At 43.6% G+C, this 27584-nt stretch overlaps 1 protein-coding gene across 1 annotated transcript; it reads left to right on the top strand.

Moving 5' to 3' along the window:
- Nucleotides 1–409: 409 nt before the first annotated feature.
- LOC141111160 (surfactant protein C-like) lies at nt 410–8243 on the top strand. Its single transcript, XM_073603204.1, has 6 exons — nt 410–488; nt 4082–4219; nt 5806–5943; nt 6062–6178; nt 6412–6534; nt 8011–8243. Exons 1-6 carry the CDS (start codon nt 477–479, stop codon nt 8110–8112), a joined length of 630 nt encoding a protein of 209 aa, XP_073459305.1. The 5' UTR covers nt 410–476; the 3' UTR covers nt 8113–8243.
- The last annotated feature ends 19341 nt before the right edge of the window (nt 8244–27584 follow it).

Here is a 27584-nt window from a genome sequence, read left to right as displayed (position 1 = left end):
ATTAAGGCAGTTCTGAAGACAAAAGGGGGTCCAACCCGATACTAGCAAGGTGTACTTAATAAACTGGTCGGTGAGTGTAGGTCATGGTTTCTCCAGTCTAGGACATAACAAAACTTACCAGACTTAAAATATAAATGTTTCAGATTCTTTAAAGAATTGTTAAAAAAAAATGCAACATGGTGCGGATAAGCTTTGACTTTCTTTTTTTGGCATACATCGCTTTTTCCTTGTTTTTTTTCTGGGCTTTACCTGGAAGATTTTGTGCGTTGTTTTCCTACATTGCCTGGATGTTGGGGAGCTGCCAGTGTTCTCCAATAAGCTGTACTGTCCATTGTCTCATATCATTGGCAACAGTCACCACTTCCCCCCACCCCTAAAATCAAGCTCTATAAATACCCCAAATCTGTGTGGATAATGAGGCATCTTCATCCGGAGACACCAAGGCAGCACCACAGAGAGCAAGAGATTAGCTGAATATGGACCTCCCTGTGAGTTTTAATTTTTTTTTCTTCCTAATAAACAGTTTTGCTATAGCTGGGTAGCTGTAGTGTGGGCATTGATATTTATGAAAGCTAATAAAGGTATAGTTTGTGTTATATTTTAATAAATTGGGCAATTTTAAAAACATTTGTATTATCATTTAGTTTCATTGTTTTCATTCTTTTTCCTCCACCTCAAATAAACTCAGTTTGCCTACGTTTACTGCCAATTGGGAATTTCATGTTGATTTTCAAATCTAAAGCCTAAGTATATATTTTTTTCAAAAGTCAGTGCAAGGGATGTCCGATTCCATTACATTCAATGTGAAGTGCAGCTGGCTGCTCTCCTAAAGGATTGGTGGACCTTTACCATAAAACTGCCTATGTATGAATAATACCCTTGTTATAGGTGTAGGCCATTAAAATACTTTATGAAGCCTGGCTAGAAACTTCTAGGACATTGCTAAGAGTGGCCATACATGGATTGAAACTCATCCGATTCAGCAGGGACCACCCAACTTTCAATCCATGTACGGGCAGGCTGGTTGTACAAAAGTCGATCTACTCATCGGTTTCTGTACAACCAGCCTGTTTGGGTTTTTCCCGAAGGATCAGTGCCACCAGCTATAGCCTTATAGCCTTAAGCCTTTAGAACCACCTAATGTTCCTAAAATAAAACATTTAGAACAAAATGCTACTACTATATGGCCAGCTTTAGTTGAAATCTGAAGCTGGCCATATAGCCCCTCTTCCCCCTCTATACCCCTGCAGCCATAATCTTCTGGTGTTGTGGGGGTCATTATGATTGGCTGAAGTGACAGGTGTGCACATCCCATTTTCTATGTAGCTACATAGTTATATAGTTAGTCAGGCTGAAAAAAGACACAAGTCCATCTAGTTCAACCAAAAAAAAAAAATGCAATCCCATATACACAATCCTTCACCCACAGTTGATCCAGAGGAAGGCGAAAAACCCCTGGATCAACTTTACCTATAAATGTTAGTATCCAGTTATATATTATGAACATTTTGGAAAGAATCCAGGCCTTTTTTAAAGCAACCTACTAAGCTGGCCAGAACCACCTCTCGAGGGAGTCTATTCCACATTTTCACAGCTCGTACTGTGAAGAAACCTTTCCTTATTTGGACATTAAATCTTTTTTCCTCTAGATGTAAAGGGTGCCCCCTTGTCCTGTGTGATGACCTTAAAGTGAATAACTCCACACCAAGTTCACTATATGGACCACTTATATATTTGTACATGGTGATCATATCCACCCTAATATCCTCTTCTCAAGAGAGAATAAATTCACTTCCTCTAATCTTTCCTTATAGCTGAGCTTCTCCATGCCTCTTATCAGTTTGGTTGTCCTTCTCTGCACTTTCTCTAGTTCCCCAATATCCTTTTTGGGAACTGGTGCCCAAAACTGAACTGCATATTCCAGATGACCTCTTACTAATGGTTTGAATAGGAGCAAAATGATGTCTTACTCTCTGGAGTCCATACCTCTCTTAATACAAGAAAGGACTTTGCTCGCTTTTGAAACTGCAGCTTGGCATTGCATGTTATTATTGAGCTTATGATCTACCAAAACCCCCAGATCCTTCTCCACTATGGATTCCCCCAGTTGTACTCCCCCTAGTATGTATGATGCATGCATATTCTTACCCCCCAAGTGCATAACGTTACATTTATCAACATTAAACCTCATTAGCCACATAGTCGCCCAATTAGACAGTGCATCAAGGTTGACTTGTAAATTGGAGACATCCTGTAAGGACGTTATTCCACTGCATAGCTTGGTGTCATCCGCAAACACTGAAATGGTACTTTTAATCCCAGACCCTATATAATTTATAAAGATATATTTAATATAAAGATATTAAAAAGTAAGGGTCCCAACACTGAACCTTGGGGTACACCACTGATAACCTTAGACCATTCAGAGTAAGAATCATTAACCACTACTCTCTGAATTAGTTTTTTTTAGCCAGTTTTCTATCCATTAACAAATTGATCTTTCCAAGCGTGTAGACTTTACCTTACACATTAGCCGTGTGTGGGGAACTGTGTCAAACGCTTTTGCAAAATCCAAGTATACTGTCACAGAACCCTGTCGCACTCCACTTGATTGCTTCTGTCAGTACACTGCTTCCTCCAGCCTTCAGATATCAGATACTACAGCCCATATAGTGTGACTAAAAACCAGGCAAGACTAGCTCAGTTGCAAAATACACACCAAGTTCTCAAGTGCTACAAGCTGTCAGCCAAATGTGTAGATATAGGGACAATAACCCAGTCCAGCTGCCTAACCACTGGAAAATGGAAGACTAGAGACAAAGAACAAAAATTAGTGCAATATCTACTTTTTCATCTATTTACTAGTTCAGATGTAATTTATGCAACTTTTGACTTTACCCAAAGAGTACTGCTTTTTTGTTCTTTAGCACAGTTACACAGCTTGAACATGGCATGTTTATTGGAACAAACTCCCCCAAATATATACACCAGGAGGACATCTCCCCCCCCCCTTCTGATCATATTACCCTAGCAATACAAACTGTAACCAGAAACAGAATTAACATAGCTAATTAACTAGTCCCTTAAACCAGCCGAGGTGACTCCATGCCCACCTGGCCATTATTGTGATTAATAAGGATTTCATTACAGGTCAGACTTGTTGTCACCAAGCTTCACACAGTAGATTATACATTATCATAAGTATAAACACAGGACACCTTCACACAATAGCTTCCAGTAGCAGACGGACTGTCTCCTACATTGTACAGAGGCCAATGTGATCAGCTCTTTCGATTAACATGTATAGTTCAGAAACAAACCAGGAATAGTCTTTGTATATTTCCTGGGAGATATTGTGGATAAATATTACTGTTCCATTTCAAGTAATCCAAGCCACATTTTCTCAGTCACCCTGTGCCCCTAATAGACACAGGGTGACTTAGACATAGGAGGTGCATGGGGAACTGAAACAAGGGTTTCCCAACCTCTCCAAGGGATTCTGGGTTCCACGGGCCCCCCGCCCAAAGTGACTCCTGTCACATATACCATGCCCACAGCCACCCCTGTGACCAAGGTTTTACTTACCTTCTCATAAAAAGAAATCAAGTTTGTTTGACAACTTCTGTTTTTCATGAATCCATGCTGTCTGTTACTTAGAATATTTTTTTCCAGAAAGAACTCATCTATGTGGTCTTTTAATAAACTCTCCAGTATCTTCCCGACTATAGAAGTTAAACTCACAGGCCTATAGTTACTTGGTAAACACTGTGACCCGTTTTAAATATGGGCACCACATTGACAGCCGTTTTCAATGATTGCATGTAAAATTGGGCAGGCTGGCTGTACTTAAGTTGATATACATGTTTCGAATCTCGGATGGTTTCTGCTGAACTGGGTGAGATTTGAACCATCTATGACCGACCTTAGGCATGTAAACCCTAGTTCACAGGTACTTATTCATAATTTTACTATATGATATTGAGCCATGTCCTCATCTAGTTATACTTCTGATAAATACAGTAACATATAAATAATACATAAATAACAAGTGTGTTAGCTGTACCATTGTTTATACCATCAGCTAAACAACCCCTTTCCCAAATCGGCGGACACCAGGAAGAAGTGGTCTGTGGGAATCTCTGTTTTCATTGTTCTAGTTCTGATCATTGTCGCTGGAACTTTAATTGGAGTTCACATGACGCAGAAGCACACAGAACAGGTCAGTGAATGTCGACCTGAGAAGTGAAGGAAAATCTCCAATAGCAAAATAGACAACAATTTAAAAAAATGATCTTTAGTAGAGTAACAGGCTAGAATCCATGTCAGCTTATAATTTCTGTCTGAGTCCCTGTTGATAGGGGTTCCAATCCTGCCGCACTCTATCCAAAGTGAAAAAAAAAAAATTGTCTTGATTTATAGTTATAAGCAAACACTGATGCAATGTATTTACAGCCAATTTCTGAAGCAACAGAATTTGCTGAAGAAACCCCACAAGCAGAAAAAAAGTTGTTTTGTTTTTTATCTTTCCTATTTAACCCTTTATTATTAATTTTTTTATACTTAATTAGCTTTCAATAACTCCTGTAACTGAAAAGTTACAGTATTTCAAAGGTTCCTCCATGTTAAAAAAAGTTGGGAATGGCTGTTCTTGAGTAATCGTTTAAAAAACGATTTTGAAAAATCCGCATTTTGTTTAGCGATAACTTTTCCACTGTATGTACTAAAATCAATCATTTGGTTTTAAAATGAATAGGATACATTTTAAAAAAAATCTATAGTAAATTCTAGGATGCATGTGGAGATTTGTGCAGGTCTATGCAGCCAGTGCCCTGTCATTGATTTCAACATCCTGCTTGCATGGGTCTGCACAGAAAAACATCTGTGCAGATGAAGATGGCCCCTTTGCATGGGGGTGTACAGATAGATATTCCCCATGTGAATGAGGCCTTAAAAGCAATACCACCAGAACAAAAAGCCCTAACCATCCCAAAAATGCAATACATGCCTCATTTCAGTGTCATACATAAGAACAAAGTAATCTCAGAATTAGGTCTATAGTGAAAAAGTGAAATTGGCTCTGGTGTCAAAATGGTTAAAGTCTAAAGTTAAAATTACAATAATTAAAAATCAGCACAAGGGAGATAACTTACAGCTAGTATGATGTGTCCCTTGTGCTGATTCTTCTCCATTCAGAAGAAGCCTCGCTCTGTCCCACAACCCCCTGCCACCCCCAGTGGCAGCCTGTCCATTAGGGGCGCCGTCCCCCCAATCCATGCGCCCGGCCGCTAATCTCCATGCAGGGCGCCTGACGCATGGATATCAATGGGAGGTTTTTTTTTGAAACACAAGATTAGAGCCGGAGGCTCTAATTGGCTTCAAAAAAGGGTGGGCTCCCGAACCCACCCACTTGTGTGAAATTAGCGAATTAATTTCCTGCTTCTCCTCCCGGGCAAATCAGGAAGTGGCTCCTGAGACCCGATTGGCCAGGAGTCTTGGGATGGGCCTCAGGACCCTCCTCCTGTTTGGCCGGGAGGAGAAGCATCAGTCCCGGCAGCAGCAGTCTCTCCTAGAGACCTAGAGGGTGGGATGGGGGGGGGTGGTGTGTAGTGCGAGTGGGTCAATGGATTGCCGCTGTGTTCATTCAAACATGCTGCGAGGGGGGGTTTGCTGTTGCGTGTGAGGGGGCCAGGTCTGTTTGCCATCACTGGACTCCCCCCCCCCCAACTTTGATTAGATTTTTCCCTGTTTTTTTCTTTGTATTTGACATGCATATGTTTGTCTTGCTATTGTTCTGGTGTCTCTTAGATGGTGACGGTAGCTTTTGCGAATGCAGAAGGGGAGAAAGTTGTGCAGACCATTTCTGTCAATGAGCGGGACGAAGTAGCTGTCATTTATGTCCGCAGTGATAAGTATCCCGGCACTTTCCTCTTTGATTATAAGAAGGTGAGCTCTAAAGTAAATTGCGTGCTCAGTATTCAATAATGTGATTGTCAATACTTCTAGGAGTTGAGTTTTTCTATTTGAGCTTTGAAAATGTATTTATTTATTTATTTTGTGGTAGAAACTCATCGCCTTCAGGAAACCAAACAGCACGGAATGCTTTGTATTGAGGATGGAACAGGCCAAAACGCCAGCCCTGAGCACCCTGCTGAAGGGGGTGGAATACTTTCGCACACATGTAGGTCTTATATCTAATGCCATATAATAGACATTTGATAAAATACAACCCTTAAAAAATTAATGTGTGGCTAGGCAGTGGGGAAAGGAATTCAATTAGTGGGGTGCATCACTAGAGGGATCACCAGCAGGAGGAAGGAAGTCCTAATTTGTGATGGACCACTTTTTTTTTTTTTGGTCTGTCACCAGTTTTCAATGTGTCTATGATGAAATTCATGTTTGCTGTTCCTTTAGGATGCTAATGCAAATGATGGGGTCATTTTTAACTTTGAGGAGGTAGAGGAAGCCAACCCAGGTGAAGTTGGGTCCAGCATCTACCTTATGTGCAGTGATGTCAGCATCTACTGGGCAAAGAATGTAAGTTGCAGCTCCATTATACTAATTTACATTTTTCTCTTTTGGCAGGGCTGGATTGAGTTGAGTACCGATATTTATATACTCTCCACACTTTTGTTGTGCAATTTCCTATGACCGCCAATCTTTGTCACCACACTTGCTTAAAGTGGAGTTCCACCCCCAAAAAAAAAAAAAAAAAAAAAAATGAATGTGCTTAAAAAAAATTGAAAAAAACATTTGGAGAAAATTTTTTTTGTACTCACCTCTAAATGCCTGTTGCCAGGGGGTCCTCGTAGTCTGCCTTCTTCAGCGCCTGGGCTCTTGACGTCACTTCCCTCGCAGAAAGGGAGATCAGCCCTGCCCCTCCCACTTGTCAATCATCTGGGACACATTACAGGTCCCAGATGATTGCGTGGCCACTCACGGCGCGCGGCGCTGCTCGCGCATGCGCAGTGGGTGCCCAGCTGTGAAGCCACAGCTGGGCGTCCACAGTCGCAATGCTGGCGCCACCGAGCGGAGGGGGAGACGAGCCGGGCTTCGATCCCCCACATCGCTGGACCCTGAGACAGGTGGGTGTCCAATTATTAAAAGTCAGCAGCTGCAGTATTTGTTGCTGCTGACTTTTATTTTTTTAACCAAAACACTGCTTTAACCACTTAAAGACCGAGCCTCTTTTTCAGACTCAGTGTTTACAAGTTAAAAACAAGTTTTTTTGCTAGAAAATTACTTAGAACCCCCAAACATTATACGAACACCCTAGAGAATAAAATGGCGGTCATTGCAATAGTTTTTGTCACACCGTATTTGTGCAGCGATCTTACAAGCACACTTTTTTTTTGGAAAAAAATCACTTTTTTAAATAAAAAAATAAGACAACAGTAAAGTTAGCGCAATTTGTTTTTATTGTGAAAGATAATGTTACACCGAGTAAATTGATACCCAACATGTCATGCTTCAAAATTGCGCCCACTCGTGGAATGGCGTCAAACTTTTACCCTTAAAAAACTCCATAGGCAATGTTTAAAAAATTCTACAGGTTGCATGTTTTGAGTTAAAGAGAAGGTCCAGGGCTAGAATTATTGCTCTCGCTCTAATGATTGCGGCGATACCCCACATGTGTGGTTTAACCACCGTTTTCATATGTGGGCGCTACTCACGTATGCGTTTGCTTCTGCGCGCGAGCTCATCAGGACGGGGCGCTTTAAAAAAAAAAAAAAATTCTTATTTATTTTATTTTATTTTATTTATTTTTACACTGTTTTAAAAAAAAAAAAATGGGTCACTGTTATTCCTATTACAAGGAATGTAAACATCCCTTATAATAGAAAAAAGCATGACAGGACCTCTTAAATATGAGATCTGGGGTCAAAAAGTCCTCAGATCTCATATTTGGACTTAAATGCTATAAAAAAAAAAAAAATTTCATTTGAAAAAATTACAACAAAAAAATGGCCCTTTAAGACGTATGGGCGGAAGTGACGTTCTTTTCTCTTCTAGGTAAATTTCAAACAACGGGGAATTGACATCAATATTAAAGGCAAGATAACAGTTGGAAAAATACATTTTAAAGGTGAAATTAAAATTAAATTTGGAAGGTAATTGTGGCAGATGTGTGCAGATCTTCAGCTTCTTCACATAATTTTCTTTTAATAATGAACAGATTTGGTGTTTCGCTGTCTCATCCTTGCCATATATCTCCATTAAAACCAAATATATATTTGAAGCAGAAAATCTATATATATTTTTTTCTATAACGTCTTCTTTATATGAAATGGCCATAAATATAATTTGGATGTTCCAGGTAAATGTCTGACTGTAACAGAAGGCTACAATGTCACATTCTTCTCCTTATCGCCATTAAGTAAACTGTAATTTTGTTAAAGATGTTTTTGAAACAAACATGGAAAAGTGATGTTCTTAATTGAACAAGTTTCACGAACATGTGTAAAAATGACTCTGTTGCTATTCTAAAAGAAATCAGTGGCAGGCACCCAGAAAAAAGAACACACGGTTCACATTGCATAGTGGTTTTGGTGTTTCTCTATCTCTTTGCAGATCAATCAGTCTGCTGAGACTGATTGAAACCAATTAACATTCTGTGTAGTTCATCATTTATCTCTGCAGCAGTTCAGAGATGGTTACAACCTGCCTGATATTCAGCTTGTGCCACTACAGTGAAAGTCCAGAAATTTGTATAATGATGCCTTGGTCAGGGACTATAGGTGGCTCATGTTTTTTTGCCTATAGCAGCCCTCATACCCTTAAGCTGAGCAGGCCTACCTGTATTTGGGTGCCTGCAGGTCTGATACTATAATACTATAGCTCCTGGGCAGATGGCATGATGACTAAGCAAATGAGACAAAGAAGGGAACCTGTAGACTGGCCCGGCAGTAGATAGTGGCTGGTAGTGGAAACCTGGGACAGTCCAAGGTCAGGGCAGGTAATAGGCAAATCTGAAAATGGTTCCAAGGTCAGGGGAATTTAAAAACAAGTGTTATCTAATAGACAGTTCCAAGGTTAGGGCCTGTAATGTACAAGCGTACTGCAGTAAACAATCCAAGGTCAAGTTCTGGCGGCAATCCAAAGAGTAACCCAGGTACAAGAAATCCATTGACAGGTTTGCGACTCGACTACGCAAACTCGCTCTACATAGGATTACCCCAATATCAGCTTGCGCGCCTACAGGCCATCCAAAACGCGGCGGCAAGACTGCTAACAGGAACAAAACCCTGGGAGTCCATTTCTTAAATACCTGCCTCAATATGGGCACACCCCAATTTTAACTTCCTAGTACTTATTTTGTTACCTGTTTTTCCTTTTTTTTTTATAATATTATGTAGTATTTGTATGATTTTATATCTATATGACTATATGTCTGTATTCTTTTACATAAATAAACCATACATTTCTTGATGTAAGCGTCTGATCACGCGCCTTCCATCCACTTCCTACTAAACAGTATCACCGATTGCAAGGGCAAGAGGGGTCACAATAGCATTTAGAAAAACTTGCCCATGGGTATTAACGTCTGTTCAAACAGACAGAGAAGGTAGTTTCTTATTTGTCAAGGGGACAATATATGGCCAGCGATATACATTTGCTGCTATTTATGCTCCAAATATGGGAACAATTAAATTTCTTGTCGAAATGCTGAGGACGCTGGAGAAATTCAGGGAAGGATGTCTGATCCTGGGTGGAGACATCAACATGGTACTAGACCTGGGTCTAGACACAACATCAGGGAAAACCTCCATATCTTTTAGAGCCCTAAAACATTTAAAACAGCGCCTACGCACCCAACATCTGGTTGATAGCTGGCGGGCATTGCATAATGAAGCAAAAGATTATAGCTATTACTCTACAGCACATAAAATGTATTCGCGTATTGATGTATTCATGGTAGATCAATTCTATCTGGAGAGTGTCCAGGATTGTACTATTGAAGCTATAACTATCTCGGATCACGCCCCAATAACGTTAACATTCTTCCCGAACCAGACAGGGCATATAGAACGAACCTGGCGACTGAACGAATCGCTACTGGATAACAAAAAGATAACTGAAGAGTTAATAGTAAAAATACGGGAATATTTTGAAAGGAATACGCCAGGAGAGGTGTCTGAGCAGTCAGTGTGGGAAGCTCATAAATCAGTTATAAGGGGAGAATTAATAGCCTATGGAGCCTATATTAAGAAAGAAAGGAAAAGGGAAGTGACAGAGCTATTGGAGAAAATTAACATATTAGAGACTAAACATAAAAAAAACTTAGATCCCTCCCTGTATATTGAAGTTTGAGGTTTTTTTTAACCACTTAAGCCCCGGACCATTTCGCTGGCCAAAGACCAGAGCACTTTTTGCGATTCGGCACTGCCTCATTTTAACTGACAATTGCACGTTTGTGCGACGTGGCTCCCAAACAAAATTGATGTCCGTTTTTTCCCACAAATAGAGCTTTCTTTTGGTGGTATTTGATCACCTCTGCGGTTTTTATTTTTTGCGCAATAAACAAAAAAATAACAATTTTGAAAAAAACTCATTATTTTTTACTTTTTGCTATAATAAATATCCCCCAAAAATATATAAAAAAAATAATTTTTCCCTCAGTTTAGGCCGATACGTATTCTACATATTTTTGGTAAAAAAAATCACAATAAGCGTTTATTGATTGGTTTGCACAAAAGTTATCACGTGTACAAAATAGGGAATAGTTTTATGGCATTTTTATTAATATATTTTTTTTTTACTAGTAATGGCAGCGATCTGCGATTTTTATCGTGACTGCGACATTATGACGGACACGCCGGACAATTTTGACACATTTTTGGGACCATTGTCATTTTTACAGCGATCAGTGCTATAAAATTGCACTGATTACTGTAAAAATGACACTGGCAGTGAAGGGGTTAACCACTAGGGGGCTAGGGAAGGGTTAAGTGTGTCCTAGGGAGTGATTCTAACTGTTAGGGGGCGTGGCTACGAGTGACACGTCACTGATCACTGCTCCCGATCACAGGGAGCTGTAATCAGTGACAGTGTCATTAGGCAGAATGGGGAGATGCTTGTTTACCAAAGCATCCCCCCATTTTCCTCACCGTGAGACGATCGCGGGTATCCCCGCGAACTCGATGTCCCGCGATCCGACTCACGGAGTTCTCGGCGGCGCGCGCGCGCCCCGCGAGCCGCCTCTTAAAGGGCAACGTACAGGTACGTGATTTTGCCTGTATGCGCCCTTCTGCCGGGTCAGGAAGCGGTTAAGGTAACTAAAGTACACTGTCCGTTGATACCACTTACTGCGGAAGGGAGTTTCATTTTTTTACCATGCTCTCACTGTAAAAAAGCCCTTATGCTATTTAAAATTTGTTGGATTCTCATCCAACTTCATGATGTGGCTACATGTTTTTCAGAGACCTTAAAGTGACTGTAAGGGTTCGTTTTTTTTGTTTATTTTTAAATAACAAACATGTTATAATTACCTCCACTGTGCAGCTTGTTTTGCACAGAGTGGCCCCGAACCTGCTCTTCTGGGGTCCCCCAGCGGCTCTCACGACCCCTCCCTGCATCAGATAACCCCCTAGGAGAAGCGCTCTCCTGGGGGATTACCTTGCGGGCACACTCCCGAGTCCAGCATTTGCATCCATAGCCCCTGAATGCTGGACTCGGCCCTGCCCCCGGCGCCCGCATCATTGGATTTGATTGACAGCAGCAGGAGCCAATGGCTGCGCTGCTATCAATCTATCCAATCAAGAGCCGGGACCCCGTGGAGAGAGGGAGAGCGCTTCATCGTCAACAGAATTACAGGGCTCAGGTAAGTCAAACGGGGGGGGCTAGGGGGCCGATCACTGCCAGGTATTTTTTTTTTTTTAATCAGAAAAGGGCTGGCGACTTGGATGCTCTTGAATAAAAGTCCTTTATTGAGTTACATGGGTACACAGATACAGGCTACGCTGATGCGTTTCGGCTAAGAAGCCTTCATCAAAGCAAAGTGTTTTTTTTTGCATAGGATGCATTAAGGTGAAAAAACACAAAGGTATACTACCCCTTTAACCACTTAAGGACTGAGCCTCTTTCTGAGATTTGGTGTTTACAAGTTAAAAACTGTTTTTTTTGCTTGAAAATTACTTAGAACCCCCAAACATTTTATATTTTTGTTTTCTAACACCCTAGATAATAAAATGGAGGTCATTGCAATACTTTCTGTCACATCGCATTTGCGCAGAGGTCTTACAAGCGCACTTTTTTTGGAAAAAATATACTTTTTTGAATTAAAAAATAAGACAACAGTAAAGTTAGCCCAATTTTTTTTTACATTGTGAAAGATAATGTTATGCTGAGTAAATTGATACCCAACATGTCATGCTTCAATATTGCGCCCGCTCGTGGAATGGCGACAAACTTTTACCCTTAAAAATCTCCATTGGCGAAGTTTAAAAAACTCTACAGGTTGCATGTTTTGAGTTACAGAGGAGGTCTAGAATTAATTATCGCGGCGATACCTCACAGGTGTGGTTTGAACACTGTCTTCATATGCGGGCGCTGCTCACATATGTGTTTGCTTCTGCACGCGAGCTCGGCGGGATGGGGCGCGTTTAAACATTTTTTATTTTTTTATCTTATTTATTTTACCTTTTATTTTTTATTTTTACACTGTTCTTTAAAAAAAAAATTGTGTCACTTTTATTTCTATTACAAGAAATGTAAACATCCCTTGTAATAGAAAAAGAAGCATGACAGGACGTCTTAAATATGAGATCTGTGGTCAAAAAGACCTCAGATCTGATATTTCCACCAAAATGCAATAAAAAGTAAAATGTTATTTGAAAAAAATAAAAAAAATGTCCCTTAAAGAGCTATGGGTGGAAGTGACGTTTCCGCCCTGTAGTGGTATGGAGACGGGGGGGGGGCCATCTTCCCCTCACTCATCTCCATACCATAGACGTGACAGGACCCGATCGCCTCCGCCGCTACCAACAGCTCCGGTAAGCGACGGAGGGCACCGGAGTGCGGCGGGAGGTGGGGGCCCTCTCCCGCCGCCCTTTAAAAGTGATCTTGCGGTGAATCCGCCGCAGAGACTGCTTTTATCTGAAAGCGGACCGCCTGCTGAAGAAGAGGATACCGGGGTTATGGTAGCTAGCTGCTCAAAGTACCGCCGTATAACGATGGCGGGCGGTCCGTAAGTGGTTAAATTGTTACTAAACCCAGGAGCCTGCATTCACTATATAAATATAAACTGCTAAATACATTCTCTCATCAGCAGTGTATAGCAGTCTTGTGGCTTCTATCAGTTCCTGCTTAAAGCTTGTAGGAGGAGTTTTCATACTGCACTGAGCTGTCCTATCAGGGTCCAGGACCCTGTCTTGACAGTGCTGATTGGCCCTGTGCTGATCACATGCACTCTCCCAAGAAAAAAAAATCAATACAATAGCAATAGCAACTACACACCAAACTGAGCATGTGCAGTCTGACTCCAAAGGCTCCGTCTGATTTGGACATGTTCTGGAGTCAGTGGAAGAAGAGGAGGAGCTGTCCATACAAGATCAACCAGCCTTTTATACATTGCAGAGGATTAACCCCTTAGGTTCCACAGTGAGTACAGCATGCTTTACTGCATATACAGACTGATTTTACTGTTGTGGGTTTAGTAACACTTAAAATTGAACAGGATATTCACATTACTGTAGTCATCATTGGTATCGTATCCCATCTTTGCACCTCACGCCATCCATCCCCCTTAGTAATTTTACTGCCCTTCTCTGAACTCTCTCTAGTTTAAGGACATTTTTCCTGAGGATTGGTGACCAAAACTGAACCATACACTCAGGATGAGGTCAAACCAGATTTTACTAAGGTGCAAATTATTGTTTTATCTCTTGAGTAAACACATTTTTTAATGCATGATAGCAGTCTGCTGATTTTCTAATCTCAGCCCGGAATTGCATACTATTTTTGAGTCTGTGGTCTATAAGGACTCGTAGATCTTTTTCCATCTCCGATTCCCCAAGAAGAGCACCTCCTATTGAATATCTTGCATGCATATTTTCTAGATCCCAAATGCATAAATTTTTTGTTTTTTGAAAAATCTTTTTATTATTTTGTATAACACAACAAGAAAAACAGAACATTTCACATTAAAGTGGAGTTCCACCCGGTTCTGTGTTTATTAAAAGTCAGCAGCTACAAAAAGTGTAGCTGCTGACTTATAATAAACAGACACTCACCTGTCCCACGGTCCAGCGATGCGGGCACCCGAAGCCTCAGTTCTCTCCCTCTCCTGTTCACAGCATTACTACTGTGGGCAACCGGCTGTGACAGCTTGCGGCTTCACAGGGGGCGCGAGTCGCGCTGCGCGTCCCGAATGGCCGTGCAATCTTCTGGGACCTGTGACCTGTCCCAGAAGATTGCAGGGAGGGAGGGGCCGCCTAGGGGGAGAGGAGGAGTCACCTAGGTGGCCCAAGCAAAATTGGGAGCTGTGTACCTGTCAAAACTAGGTACCCACTCCCCCCACCCCCCCAAAAAAATGACATGCCAATTGTGGCATGTCAGGGGGTAAGAAGTACTTAAAGCAGAAGTTCCACTTTTGTTTGGAACTCCTCTTTAAGTGTAGAGAAAAGCACGACGATGAAACCCTTACAGGGGCTATGTATCTGAAAGCACTTCACATATAAATCAATTAAAAAGAATGAGGGTGACAATGTTTAGACAGGTGGCATGACTCCGTACAGCAGGCACAGCGATGAGAGAGTGAGACAATCATATAGCAGGAGGAGAGCAACGTGACGCCAACATTTAAAAGAACGGCATAATAAAACTAGACCTAAGAGCCTATGGACATGTTCGAAGCTATTGAAGGCTCTGCCAGCCATTTCGACCAAACCTTGTCATTTTTACCCAAATGCATAACTTTAAATTTTTCAATATTGAACCAGTTCTGCATTTTAGCTGCCCCCCAGGTCTAATTGAAGAGATTCCATATCACCTTGTTAAGTAATTTTCACCTCTTTATCATTTATAAACAAGATAAACAGAATTGGTCCCAGGACCAAAGTCTGCCCCCCCCCCCCTACTATCTTAGGTACTTTTGAAAACAAGACATGTATCACTACTGGGGATGAGCTCAGGAGTGTTCAGATCCACATCCAAACCCACCTGAGCTATCCTGCCAGAAAGCTGCACAAAGCGGCTGCGGCATTCCCTGCTCCGCAGCCACTTCTGTACAAGGTATGGGTATACATGCAGCTGCGGGGTGGAGAATGAGTCAGTCACTTATAAATGGCTGTATGCAGTGACAGCTTCCTTGTGGGATAGCTCAAGTGAGTTCAGACCAGTGTCCCAACCCACCTGAACTCATCCCTGTTCTCTACCCTCTGGATGCATTCTGGTAAACAGTTTTGTATCCATGCACATCCAATTCCTTCGTAAGGCCTTAAAGGAGTTGTAAAGTCAGAAGGTTTTTATCTTAATGCATTATATGCATTAACCACTTCCCGCCTGGCCCATAGCAGATGAAGGCCGGGCGGTGGTTCAGTTATCCTGACTGGGCGTCATATGACGTCCAGCAGGATAACATGTCGCCGCGCGCCCGCGAGGGCGCGCATCGCGGCGATCGATGGAGCGGTGTGTCAATCTGACACACCGCTACACCTATCTTGGTAAAGAGCCTCCGGCGGAGGCTCTTTACCACATGATCAGCCGTGTCCAATCACGGCTGATCACGATGTCAATAGGAAGAGCCGTTGATCGGCTTTTCCTCACTCGCGTCTGACAGACGCAAGTAGAGGAGAGCCAATTGGCGGCTCTCCTGACAGGGGGGGTCTGCGCTGATTGTTTATCAGCACAGCCCCCTCGGATGCCCACACTACACCACCAGGGAAGCCGCCAGGACCACCAGGGAGCCGGGCAACATGTGGATGGCCAGGTATGTTCCCCCATGGTCATCCACATGTGCCCAATCTGTGCCAATCAGTGCCCACAAATGGGCACTGACTGGCACCATTTTAAATCAGTGATGCCCAGCAATGCCACCCATCAGTGTGATCAGTGTCACCAATCAGTGTCAACAGTGCCACCCATCAGTGTCCATCTGTGCCCACCAGTGCCCACCTATTAGTGCCCATCTGTGCCACCTATCAGTGCCACCCATAAGTCCCCATCAGTGCCACCCATAAGTACCCATCAATGCCACCTACGAGTGCCCATCAGTGCTGCCTATGAGTGCCCATCGGTGCCACCTATGAGTGCCCATCAGTGCTGCATACCAGTGCCACCTATCAGTGCCACCTATCAGTGCCCATCATCAGTGCCACCTCATCAGTGCCACCTCATCGGTGCCCATCATTGCCGTCATATCAGTGCCCGTCAGTGCAGCCATATCAGTGCCCGTCAGTGCAGCCATATCAGTGCCCGTCATTGAAGAAGAAAAGGTACTTATTTACAAAAATTTTTAACAGAAACAAAGAAAATCTTGTTTTTTTTTCCAAATTTTTGGTCTTTTTTAATTTGTTGCGCAAAAAATAAAAAACTGCAGAGGTGATCAAATACCACCAAAAGAAAGCTCTATTTGTGGGAACAAAATGATAAAAAAATTGTTTGGGTACAGTGTTGCATGACCACGCAATTGTCATTCAAATTGCGACAGCGCTGAAAGCTGAAAATTGGTCTGGGCGGGAAGGTGTCCAAGTGCCTGGTATTGAAGTGGTTAAGATAAAAAGCCTTCTGTGTGCAAAAGCCCCCCCCCTCAGCCCCCCTAACACTTACCTGAGGTCCCTCTCTGTAAAGCAATATCCACCAGTGTCTCTGCCGTCCGAGATTCTCCCCCCTGATTGCCTGAGACACAGCAGCAGAGCCATTGGCACCTGCTGCTGTCAATCAAAGTCCGTCAGCCAATCAGGAAAGAGAGGGGGGTGGGGCCGGGTCGGGGCTCCATGTGTGAATGGACACAGGGAGCTGTGACTTGGCTCAGGTGCCCCCATAGCAAGCTGCTTGCTGTGGGGGCACTCAGCAGAAAAGAGGGGCCAGAAGCACAGAAGAGGGACCTGAGAAGAGGAGGATCCAGGCTGCTCTGCGCAAATCCATTGCAACAGAACAGGTAAGTATAACATGTTTGTTATTTTTACAGGAAAAAAACAAGACTTTACAATCACTTTAACTTGTAACTTGAGCAATTGTGTTGTTGCTTTAGCAAAGTTCAGATAAGCCACTTCCATTGTCCTCCCCCTATATAAATTGCTGCTCACTTTCTCATAGACCTTAGTAAGTTGGTCTGAAAAATACGGTCCTTCATAAATCAATACCATTTTGTTACCAATGATACAGTTTTCACAGGCAAATTCTTGAATATAATCCCTTACCATTCCTTCCTATACTTACATACTATTGATGTAAGGCTGAGTGGTCTGTAGTCACCTGGTGTACACATAGGTGTGCACAGCCTATTGCATTAGGGTGTGCGCCCCAAAGATCAAACACACCTTTCTCTGCAGCCTCAGCTTCCTGTTCATTCACAAACTGAAGCATAGTAAACACATTTGCTATGCTTCCATTATTGAATACAGTAAGTGAGTGGGTTCACTGTGTTCATTTAGAAAAGAAAGGGGCCAGTGAATTATATGTTGATTGGCCCCTTCCCCACTCTCCATCCTGAAACATCCCCCGCAACAGCCAGGGGAAGAGGAGAGAAGCCAGCAGCACTGCAGTGGGGGTGGGTGGGGTTGGGCGCAGAACAGGGGGGAGCCTGAGCAGTAGGGGGGATCTGCACCACACAGAGTGATTAGGGTGGGCCCAGGCACACCTGGCACACCCCTTGCACACGCCTATGAGATTTGTTCCATCTATGGCCAGGCTGGTTGTACGCAAGTCGATCCATCAACTTGGGTACAGTGGCTATAGTCGCTAGCAGTAATCATTGTGTTCTGTTGGCAGGGAGGGCTCCCTGTCGGCAGAACACAATATAGTGCTTTGAGACGGATTATCTCATCAACACTAACTGTGTTGATGGGGAAATCATCAGTGTTGATGGGGAAATCAAGCAATTTTCTTTTCTTCTACTCCTGGTGGAAGGAAAGAAAAATCGTATAATCTATGGCTAAAAAAAGTATATTTCCACCTTTGCAGTCAAATTTGAAACCTTCACTATATGTTTGCCATGTGTTCCCATTCAAGTAGCATGCCTACTACAAATAATTAAAAAACAAATCTAACCATTTGTTGGGACTGTACATCTAGTTAATGATTGATAATAAAATCTGCCAGTACAGTCACCCTGCCCCCATGACATCACACAAAGACACCGTTCCATGATGTCATAGAGTCAGGGTCACTCAGTGATGTCACAGGTGCTCCCCTATGACAACACATGCCACCCCCGTGAGTTCCCACCCTTTGACATCATAGGAGGCAGGGGTCACCCTTGTTTACTTGGCAGCGAGTGTCAAGCAACAGGAGCAGTTATGTGCGGCAGGGATTTTTTTGATGGATTTACTTTGAGGACATGCTTATTTTATTTTTTTAATAAAGGACTTGTCAAAAACTGTGTTTGTGTTTTTTATTTACTTTTCACTTTTTCTGGTGATAGTCATTCACATAGTGGGGTCGGGATCTGGGGACTCCCTTGTTAAAGGGGACATCAAAATTCTGATAAGCTACCTCCCGCACCCCCACAACCCCAGTGGTTGTGGGGAAGAGGCCCCCCTGGTAAAGTGTATGACATGTTGAGGGCAGGTGGCCTGGTTCAGGGGGGTGGGAAGGGGGGATGCTCGCTCGTCTTTCCTTTTCCTGGCCTGCATGCTTTGATAAGGCCCCTTTCACACTGGGGCGGTAGGGGGCGTCGGCGGTAAAACAGCGCTATTTTTAGCGCTGCTTTACCGCGGTATTAGGCCGCTAGCGGTGCGGTTTTAACCCCCCGCTGGCGGCCGAAAAAGGGTTAAAACCCCTTGTATAGCGCGGCTATGGCCGCGGTATAGCCGCGCTGTCCCATTGATTTCAATGGGCAGGAGCGGTTTAGGAGCGGTGAATACACCGCTCCTTCCCCGCTCCAAAGATGCAACTTGCAGGAGATTTTTTCTTCTCCTGCCAGCGCACCGCTTCAGTGTGAAAGCCCTCGGGCTTTCACACTGAACAAACAGCGGAGGCTGTTTAGGGGCGGTTTGCAGGTGGTATTTTTAGCGCAATAACGCCTGCAAACCTTCCCAGTGTGAAAGGGGCCTAAGGGTCTGGAATGGATTTTGGGGATACCATGGCATTTTTGTTTTTTGGCTGGAAACTAACAAGAGGAATAAAAGGAGGAGTAAACCAACTAACCTAAACACATAGGCAAACTGGATTGTACCACTTCAGAAATACATTATTAAACAAATTGTAGTTACACTGGATGCCCCTAGATGTCAGTACAAAGTTCTTATACAGTGCCTTAAAACGTTTTCATACCCCATGAAGTTTTCCACATTTTGTCAAAACCAAAAATGTAAATGTATTTTATTGGGATTTTATGTGATTGACCAACACAAAGTGGCACATAACTGTGAAGTGAAAGGAAAATGCTAAATGGTTTTCGAAATGTTTTACAAATAAATATCTGAAAAGTGTGGCGTGCATTTGTATTCAGCCCCCTTTACTCTGATACCCCTAATTACAATCTAGTAGAACCAATTGCCTTCAGAAGTCACCTAATTAGTAAATAGAGTCCACCTGTGTGTCATTTAATCTCAGTATAAATACAACTGTTCTGTGAAGCCCTCAAAGGTTTGTTAGAGAACCTTAGTGAACAAACAGCATCATGAAGGCTAAAGAATACACCAGACAGGTCTGCGGACAGAGGATCTACCTCTAGGGGGGGGGGGGTGCTCTGGCTCAGTATGCGGTGTGAAGTGTTGTTAGCTACAAGGACTTTATTTATTTATTTATTTATTTATTTATGGTACTTATATAGCGCCGTCAATTTACGCAGCGCTTTACATATACATTGTACATTCACATCAGTCCCTACCCTCAAGGAGCTTACAATCTAAGGTCCCTAACTCACATTCATACATACTAGGGACAATTTAGACAGGATCCAATTAACCTACCAGCATGTCTTTGGAGTGTTGGAGGAAACCGGAGTACCCGGAGGAAACCCACGCAGGCACAGGGAGAGGACTTGTAGTTAGATGTATGCAGTGTATGTGGGGGGGGGGGTGACTCACAGGCAGCATCACTGAGACCTCCCACTTATTTCCAGAGCATGCTAGAATCTTCTAGAAATAAAGAAGGAGAGGAGAGGTGGAGCTGCCTGGTGAATTCTGAGGGCCCTGACCAATCTACAAGTTTTATTGGCAGGGGGCAGGCCCCCTCAAATACTCAGGGTCAGCCCTGCTGGGGAGGAGTTGGAGATCAAGTGGCTGTCGTGGCCTTTGAGGGAGCTCCCCAGTCTGGGGGGGTGACCTTGGGCCTGAGCTCGGGGGCTTACGGGACCCTCTTACAACCCACAGAGGTGTCCTGTCCAGGAGGTACAGGAGGAGCAAGAGAGGACAGCAGGAGAACACTGTTGGGTAAGTCTCCAGGAGTTCCACAGAGGCAGCCAGGAGGGCTGATGTGTTCACACAGTCAGGAGGACTGGGGAAGCATGCCTGAGAGGACTGGAAGAGTACAGTCTGGGATGGGTGCAGAACCAGTGGAGTGGACTGTGGTGGCACAAGCAGTGGACAGAGGCAGCCGCAGCCAGGAGGGCTGGCAGGGCCTGAAGATGTAGTGCTCGGATCAGTAGCCAGGTGGGACAGCTAGCACTAAGACTACCTACATTTTTGCTACACCAAAGGGGCCCGCGGTCCCTGCCTGCAAAGGGCATTTGCTAAGGCCTGACAGAGCCAGTGTCAGGCCTAAACAATAGTGCTACCTGGTCCTGGAAGTGAGGAATCAAGTGATGTGCTGGAGAGTGAGATCAGCAATCAAGTAATGTGATGAAGAGTGAGATCAGTAATCAAGTGATGTGCTGGAGCTGGGAGTGAGGACAAGGACTGTATATAGTTTAAGTCCCAATCCTTTATTTCTTCAATCAAGTGGGCATCCCATACTTACCCTTACCCCATCCAAGTTTAATTCCCATCAATAAAACATAAAAACAAAGTACAAGGACTGCTTCTTGACTCTTGGGTGTCTGAAGATTGTGTGCCTGGCTGTGCAGGGTGAAAGATGGACTACAACTACCAGCAGCCCCTACGGGGGGACCGCAACCTAACCAAACTGAAACATACAGGGGTCAACCAAACTGAAACCTAAATTCAGTATATTTTGTAAGGTTGGATAAACCCTTTTCTTCTTAGTTTGGGCACTGAGCTTTAAAAAAAAAAAAAAAAAACGGGATGCAAACATTTATTGTTTCGGAAGGTTATTCCATAGTTTGACCAAGGGAAAAAATGATGAATTTTAGGATAGCATAACATTCAAATAAATGAATGTCACATAGACAGCACAGTAGCTGAGGATTTTTAAAGCCAGGGTGGCCAAATCCTGATGGTAATTCAGAGACACTGGTCACCCATCAGAACTGCCCCCTTGTGATTGAGAGCAGGTAGTGGGCAGTGCCAATAGACAGCCTCAACTTCCCCATTAGGCTCCACCCACTGTCAGCGTTACTGGTTGCTAGGAGGCTGTGAAGCCAACAGCATCCTTAACAACCAGTTAGGGAGCAGGGACAGCAAACATGCCGAATGCTACACAGCATACAGAGACAGGAACTTTGCCTGTCTCTGCACACCAGCTTGCATTTGGTTTTAATAACCTCCAGTTTCCTTATCTACGAACTGCATGTAATTATTTTTTAATTTGGTGCAGCAATAATGCCACGTTGAAAAAGCAGCATTATTAAGAACTACCTAGATCTGTCACAGTTACTGAAACAAGTGGCAGGGCATTCTGAATCTGATGCAGGACCTTTTAACAAGCCATATCACCAGTACAGTTGAGCAAATTCTTTACTGAATTCTCTTGAAAGAGTCTTCTGAGGTTTGAGAAAATAATCTACAGCCCCTAGATTGGAAGAAACCTATTTAATATGCAGTCTAATATATTTGTTTGCAGGTTCTAATGAAAATGGAGTAAGCACTAAGAAAGAAAATTACACACATTGCCACGTGTGACCTTTTTAAAAAGAAAACTCCACAAAATCCTTCATTCTTCTTAATGCTAACTATACTTTGCAGATATTTACTAGAAGATATCAGCCTCAACAAAGACATTTACTGCAAATATCTGAAAAAACTGTTGTCTGTCATAAGACTTGTCAGCCAACTAATAGAAATTGGCACAAATCCTGGAGGAGGCAGGCTTCAGGAATGAATATCTAGAGAGGGTGGAAAGTAACATTCAAATGGCCTTCTTAGCCATATTATTATTATTATACAGGATTTATATAGCACCAACAGTTTGAGCAGCACTTTACAACATGGGGGCAGACAGCACACTTACAATACAAATCAATACAGGAGGGATCAGAGGGCCCTGCTCGTTAGAGCTTACCACATTCGGTTTGTTGTGCACAAAAAGAAAGAGAAGCCTGAGAGGTGAAATAGCATAGGTATATAAAATACAATAGTGTAATAACAAAAGTATGCACTAAAAGTAACATTAAACACAGACAAACTCGCCAAACAAAGTTCTAATTCACATTAGACTTCAGGAAAATTCAAATTTACTATATGGCTAAAAGTTTGTAAACACCTGTCCATTACACCTGCCATAGCTGCCAACAGTCCCGATTTTCCCGGGACAATCCCGATTTTGGGACCCACGTCCCGATTGGAGGCTGTCCCAAATCGGGATTTCCATCAGGAAAATCGAGAATGTTGTTTATTTTAATTTTTGGAGCATCTGGCTCCAGCAAAATGGCCGCCGGCGCTGCCGCTAGATCTTTCGCCTAGTGTTCAGTGGAGAGAGGAAGGGGGCTCAATCCGTGCAGCCAATGTATCGGCTTCTTTAGCTGCGCGGATCGGCCCCTCCCCTCTCCACTGAACACACGGCGCCGGTGTCTTGCCGAGAAAGTTCCCCAGCTATTCAGCTCGGCTATTTCCGCCGGCTCGTACTGCGCAAGCGCTGCGCCTGCGCAGTACAGGGGAGTCCTTACTTGCTGAGGGGAACTTTCTCGGCAGAACACCGGCTGCTCCTGGATGTGTGGTGGGGGGCGTTATGGGAGGGGAGGGTCTGCACTGAGGGGGGCCTGCACTAATAGAGGGGGGGCTGCACTGAGGGGGGTCTGCTCTAATAGAGGGGGGTCTGCACTGAGGGGGGTCTGCACTAATAGGGGGGGCTGCACTGAGGGGGGTCTGCACTAATAGGGGGGGCTGCACTGAGGGGGGGCTGCACTAATAGAGGGGAGGCTGCACTGAGGGGGGTCTGCACTAATAGAGGGGAGCTGCACTGAGGGGGGTCTGCACTAATAGAGGGGGGGCTGCACTGAGGGGGGTCTGCACTAATAGAGGGGGTCTGCACTGAGGGGGTTCTGCACTAATAGAGGGGGGTCTGCACTGAGGGGGGTCTGCATTGAGGGGGTCTGCACTAATAGGGAGGGGGCTGCACTGAGGGGGGTCTGCACTAATAGAGGGGGGTCTGCACTAATAGGGGGGGCTGCACTGAGGGGGGTCTGCAATGAGGGGGTCTGCACTGATGGAGGGGGATCTGCACTGATGGAGGGGGGTCTGTACTGAGGGGGTCTGCACTGATGGAGGGGGGTCTGCACTGATGGAGGGGGGTCTGCACTGAGGGGGTCTGCACTGATGGAGGGGGTCTGCACTGATGGAGGGGGTCTGCACTGAGGAGGTCTGCACTGATGGAGGGGGTCTGCACTGAGGGGGTCTGCACTGATGGAGGGGGTCTGCACTGAGGGGGTCTGCACTGATGGTGGGGGATCTGCACTGAGGGGGTCTATACTGGCTCTGCTGGTGGCACCTGATGCGAGGACAGACTCTGCTAGGGGCACCTGATGCAAGGAGGGACTCTGTCGGGGGCACCTGATACGAGGACAGACTCTGCTGGGGACACCTGATGCAAGGACAGACTCTGCTGGGGACCCCTGATGCAAGGACGGACTCTGCTAGGGGCACCTGATGCAAGGACAGACTCTGCTGGTGGCACCTGATGCAAGGATGTGAGTAAGTATAAGGGGGGCTCGGGGGGCGCTGCTGCAGTAAAGAAAGTTTTTCACCTTAATGCATAGAATGCATTAAGGTGAAAAACGCTGAGGGTTTACAACCCCTTTAAGATAGATCTTAAGGCAAAAAACATATTTCTTATAGTAGATCACAGCCATATTTTTTACTGGCAACCTTTTCCTGTCACTGGCATTTACTGGCAGGAGAAAAGTGCCCATTTTTTACTGGCTGCCAGTAAAAATACTGGCAGTTGGCAACACTGCAGGTGCTGCATGTAGGAAGTCTATGGGGTATAAACAAATGGCCAATTCACAGTGTATGGGCCTCAGCACCCATGTAAATGAGGCCTATATCTTGCCACATTAACCTCTGTAACATTTCTAAAATTCTTAACTAATGGTACCAAAAAGCTATTTATTCACTTTCTGGTTATCTCAAAACTTGACCATTGCAACTCTCTTCTCGTTGGCCTACCTTCACACAAGCTATGCCCCATTAAGTCTGCTGCTGCTAGACTCATCCACCTTACTAATTGAGCTGCGGCTGCTGCCCCTTTCTGCCAATCTCTTCATTGGTTACTGCTAGCCCAGCGAATAAAATTCGAAATAGTAACAACATAAAAAGTAATCATCCACAGTTCATTCCTCCCAGGACCTTCTGCTCTTTAACCACTTGCTTACTGGGCACTTAAACCCCCCTCCTATCCAGACCAATTTTCAGCTTTCAGCGCTGACGCACTTTGAATGACAATTGCGCGGACATACAATACTGTACCCAAATGAAATTTTTATCATTTTTTCCCCACAAATAGAGCTTTCTTTTGGTGGTATATTTAATTCTTGTTAAAAAAATGTAAAAAGACCGAATTTTTTAAAATATTTTGTTATAAAATTTAAAAAAAGGTAATTTTTCTCCTTCATTGATGTACACTGATGAGGTGGCACTGATGGGCACCGATAGGTGGCAGTGATGGGCACTGATGGGTGGCAATAATGGGCACTGATCGGTTACACTGATAGGCAGCACTGCTAGGTGGCACTGATTGGCACCACTGGTGGGCATTGATAGGTGGCACTTGTGGGCATTGATAGGTGGCACTTATAGGCATTGATAGGTGGTACTCATGGGCATTGATAGGTGGCACTGGTGGGTACTGTCAGGTGGCAATGGCAGGTGGCACTGGGGACCGGCCCCTTACTCGGATCGGTGATCACCCGAGTCTCAATGACTCAGTGATCACAGCGCGCTCCACGCGCGCCCTACAGGGCGCGTGCAGGGCGCATGCACAGGGGAGGCATCATATGACGGCCTCCTGGAAGTTCAGGTCTGCGCTGTAGCCGTCATTTGGCTATAGCGCGGATGTCAAGTGGTTAATTCCCTTATCACCTCCTCCCATGCTCGCCTCCAGTATTTCTTCAGAATAAGTAAGGAAGGTCCGCGCAGTGGATAAGGGTACTATTGAGATATAGAGCTGCTGCCTCTACATATACAATTCCACCTGGGGGGAATGTACTAAAATGTAAATAGAAGACAGGAGTAGATATGGCGCTGCTCTAGTGAGGTAAGTTGTGATGGTAGGTCTCCGTTTATTATGCCTTATATAGTGTCCTGGGCTAAATATAAAGGTTAAATAATCCCGATGATACGTGTTAGCTGGCGGGAACCCTAGACATATTACATGTGAGCATGTGTCACAGTGTAGTGTTTGTGGTCAATTAGGCTAATTCAAAAACCGAAATGAAACTTACATTAATAAAAGATCCAAAGTAAGGTGTGTGGGGCCCAACATGTATTACAACCTTTGAAGCCCAATTGATGCTTAATTTTAAATTGTGCTACAACCTCTGACAGTTGTTTACTAGTATAATCTCATATGTGGTTGAACTGAAAGTGATGTGATTGTACTCCTCAAACATTGCTCATGAGTATACAATATTAATTGCAAATGGAAAGCCGCAATCCTATGTCACATACCACTATATTAATGGATAACAAAGTGCAGACGTGCTTAATATTCAACAATATATATGCTTACTTGACATCTGCTACTTAATGGTATGACCGGTAAGAATTGATCATAAATATGAGAATACTATTATTGCTAATAGTGAATATCTGCAATCCTATATTACATACCGTTATGTTAATGAATAACAAAGTGAAATAAGTGCTTAGTGCTCAAAAATATATGTTGATATAACAAAGTGACTAGTGCCTTAAAATTTATCTTATTTTTCAAAGTGCCTTGTGCTCAGAAAAAAAACCCAATGCTTGCTGGAAAAGAAAATTTCGTTTTTTTATAAAGTCTTTTTGTATGACTCAAAAAGAAAAATTCCTCTTAGGAAGACAGTGTTGAATTTAAAGAAACTTCTTATCCAGATGCTGGCTTGGTGATGGTGCTTCTTAAATGTGCTCTTATTATGCTTGCACTCACCGGATATTCTCACCCCTGCAGGGGTATATGCGGTCACAGTATCTGCCACTGTGTAGCAACCCTGGATATCTCCGGTCTGTGCTTTAAATGTTGTTTACCGACTTTAAAGCGGGGGTCCACCTATCTATCGTTTTTTTTTTTTTTTAGTTCATTCACAAACTTTTCTTCTCAGCATTACATACTCACATATTGTGTGTAATATGTCCGCCTGTGTCAGATTTCGTCGGAAAGAATAACTTATATTATTCACTGCAGGCGGTTTCCATCTTCATTGTGGGCATTTGAAGCCCACAAGCATTTATTTCCTGGATGTGGTAAATGCTGTGCTCCCAGCATTCACCGCTCGTTCCCGCACATGCTCAGTGGCATCCTGGGAAGCCTGAGACTAGCTCCCAGGAGTCTGGGAGAGGCTAGAAACACGCCTACTCCCACGGGAGGAGAACCAGGAAGTGCAAAGAAGAATAGAAAAATAAAAGGTAATTACGGCGATTTAAATTTTTTTAAACGGCATGTCAGCATCTAGGCAAGGAAGAGAATAAATACAGATATTGTTCAAAATTTGGGTGGAACCCCGCTTTAAATATGTTCACCATAAAAGTGAGGGAATGCCCATAGTGTAAAATCGTTTTAAAGCTTTATTATGACATAAGCTAAGATTGTACTCACATTTTAAAAACAGATACAGTGGGGCAAAAAAGTATTTAGTCAGACACCAATTGTGCAAGTTCTCCCACTTAAAAAGATGAGAGAGGCCTGTAATTGTCATCATAGGTATACCTCAACTATGAGAGACAAAATGTGGAAACAAATCCAGACAATCACATTGTCTGATTTTTGAAAGAATTTATTTGCAAATTATGGTGGAAAATAAGTATTTGGTCAATATCAAAAGTTCATCTCAATACTTTGTTATATATCATTTGTTGGCAATGACAGAGGTCAAACGTTTTCTGTAAGTCTTCACAAGGTTGTCACACACTGTTGCTGGTATGTTGGCCCATTCCTCCATGCAGATCTCCTCT

Source organism: Aquarana catesbeiana, linkage group LG10, assembly GCF_042186555.1.
Source record: "Aquarana catesbeiana isolate 2022-GZ linkage group LG10, ASM4218655v1, whole genome shotgun sequence".
Taxonomy (NCBI): domain Eukaryota; kingdom Metazoa; phylum Chordata; class Amphibia; order Anura; family Ranidae; genus Aquarana; species Aquarana catesbeiana.
Note: the sequence above shows the minus strand (reverse complement) of the source record. Positions and strands in the feature narration are given on the sequence as shown.